Raw genomic sequence first — 285 nt, 5'->3', positions numbered from 1 at the left:
TCTTTCTCTTTCTCTTTCTCTATATGTAGGGTCTTCATAGCCCTGTCTTTACTATAAATCTGGGAGTCTGCGCGTCAGTAGCTTCCTTGATCTTGACTGCAGGAACAGTAGGGCATCGGTATAGTATCGAAGGAGGTTCCCTTCTCTTACATCAGCCAACTGGGTGTTTAGCAGGGACGCGAACAGAATTACAAGAAGATCGAAGAGAAGTCAAGCGTCTTCATGACTGTGTCTCTTCTCTATACAAGTAAATCAGTCAATACGAATAGCACGAAAAGGGGGGGG

The 285-nt window shown here is 44.9% G+C and overlaps 1 protein-coding gene across 1 annotated transcript in view; it reads left to right on the top strand.

Annotated features, from left to right (window-relative positions):
* CSUI_011098 (atp-dependent clp protease proteolytic subunit) overlaps positions 1-285 on the top strand; it is a gene marked incomplete at its 5' end in the record, with an annotated part of 2,597 nt that overhangs the window by 701 nt on the left and 1,611 nt on the right. Inside the window, one exon of the mRNA XM_068071199.1 lies at positions 30-247. Within this exon, the coding sequence (XP_067916826.1) occupies positions 30-247 (218 nt within the window). The remainder of the gene's footprint in view (positions 1-29; positions 248-285) is intronic.

This window comes from Cystoisospora suis (assembly GCF_002600585.1).
Source record: "Cystoisospora suis strain Wien I chromosome Unknown contig_9659, whole genome shotgun sequence".
Classification (NCBI taxonomy): Eukaryota; Apicomplexa; class Conoidasida; order Eucoccidiorida; family Sarcocystidae; genus Cystoisospora; species Cystoisospora suis.
This window is presented reverse-complemented; position numbering and strand designations above follow the sequence as displayed.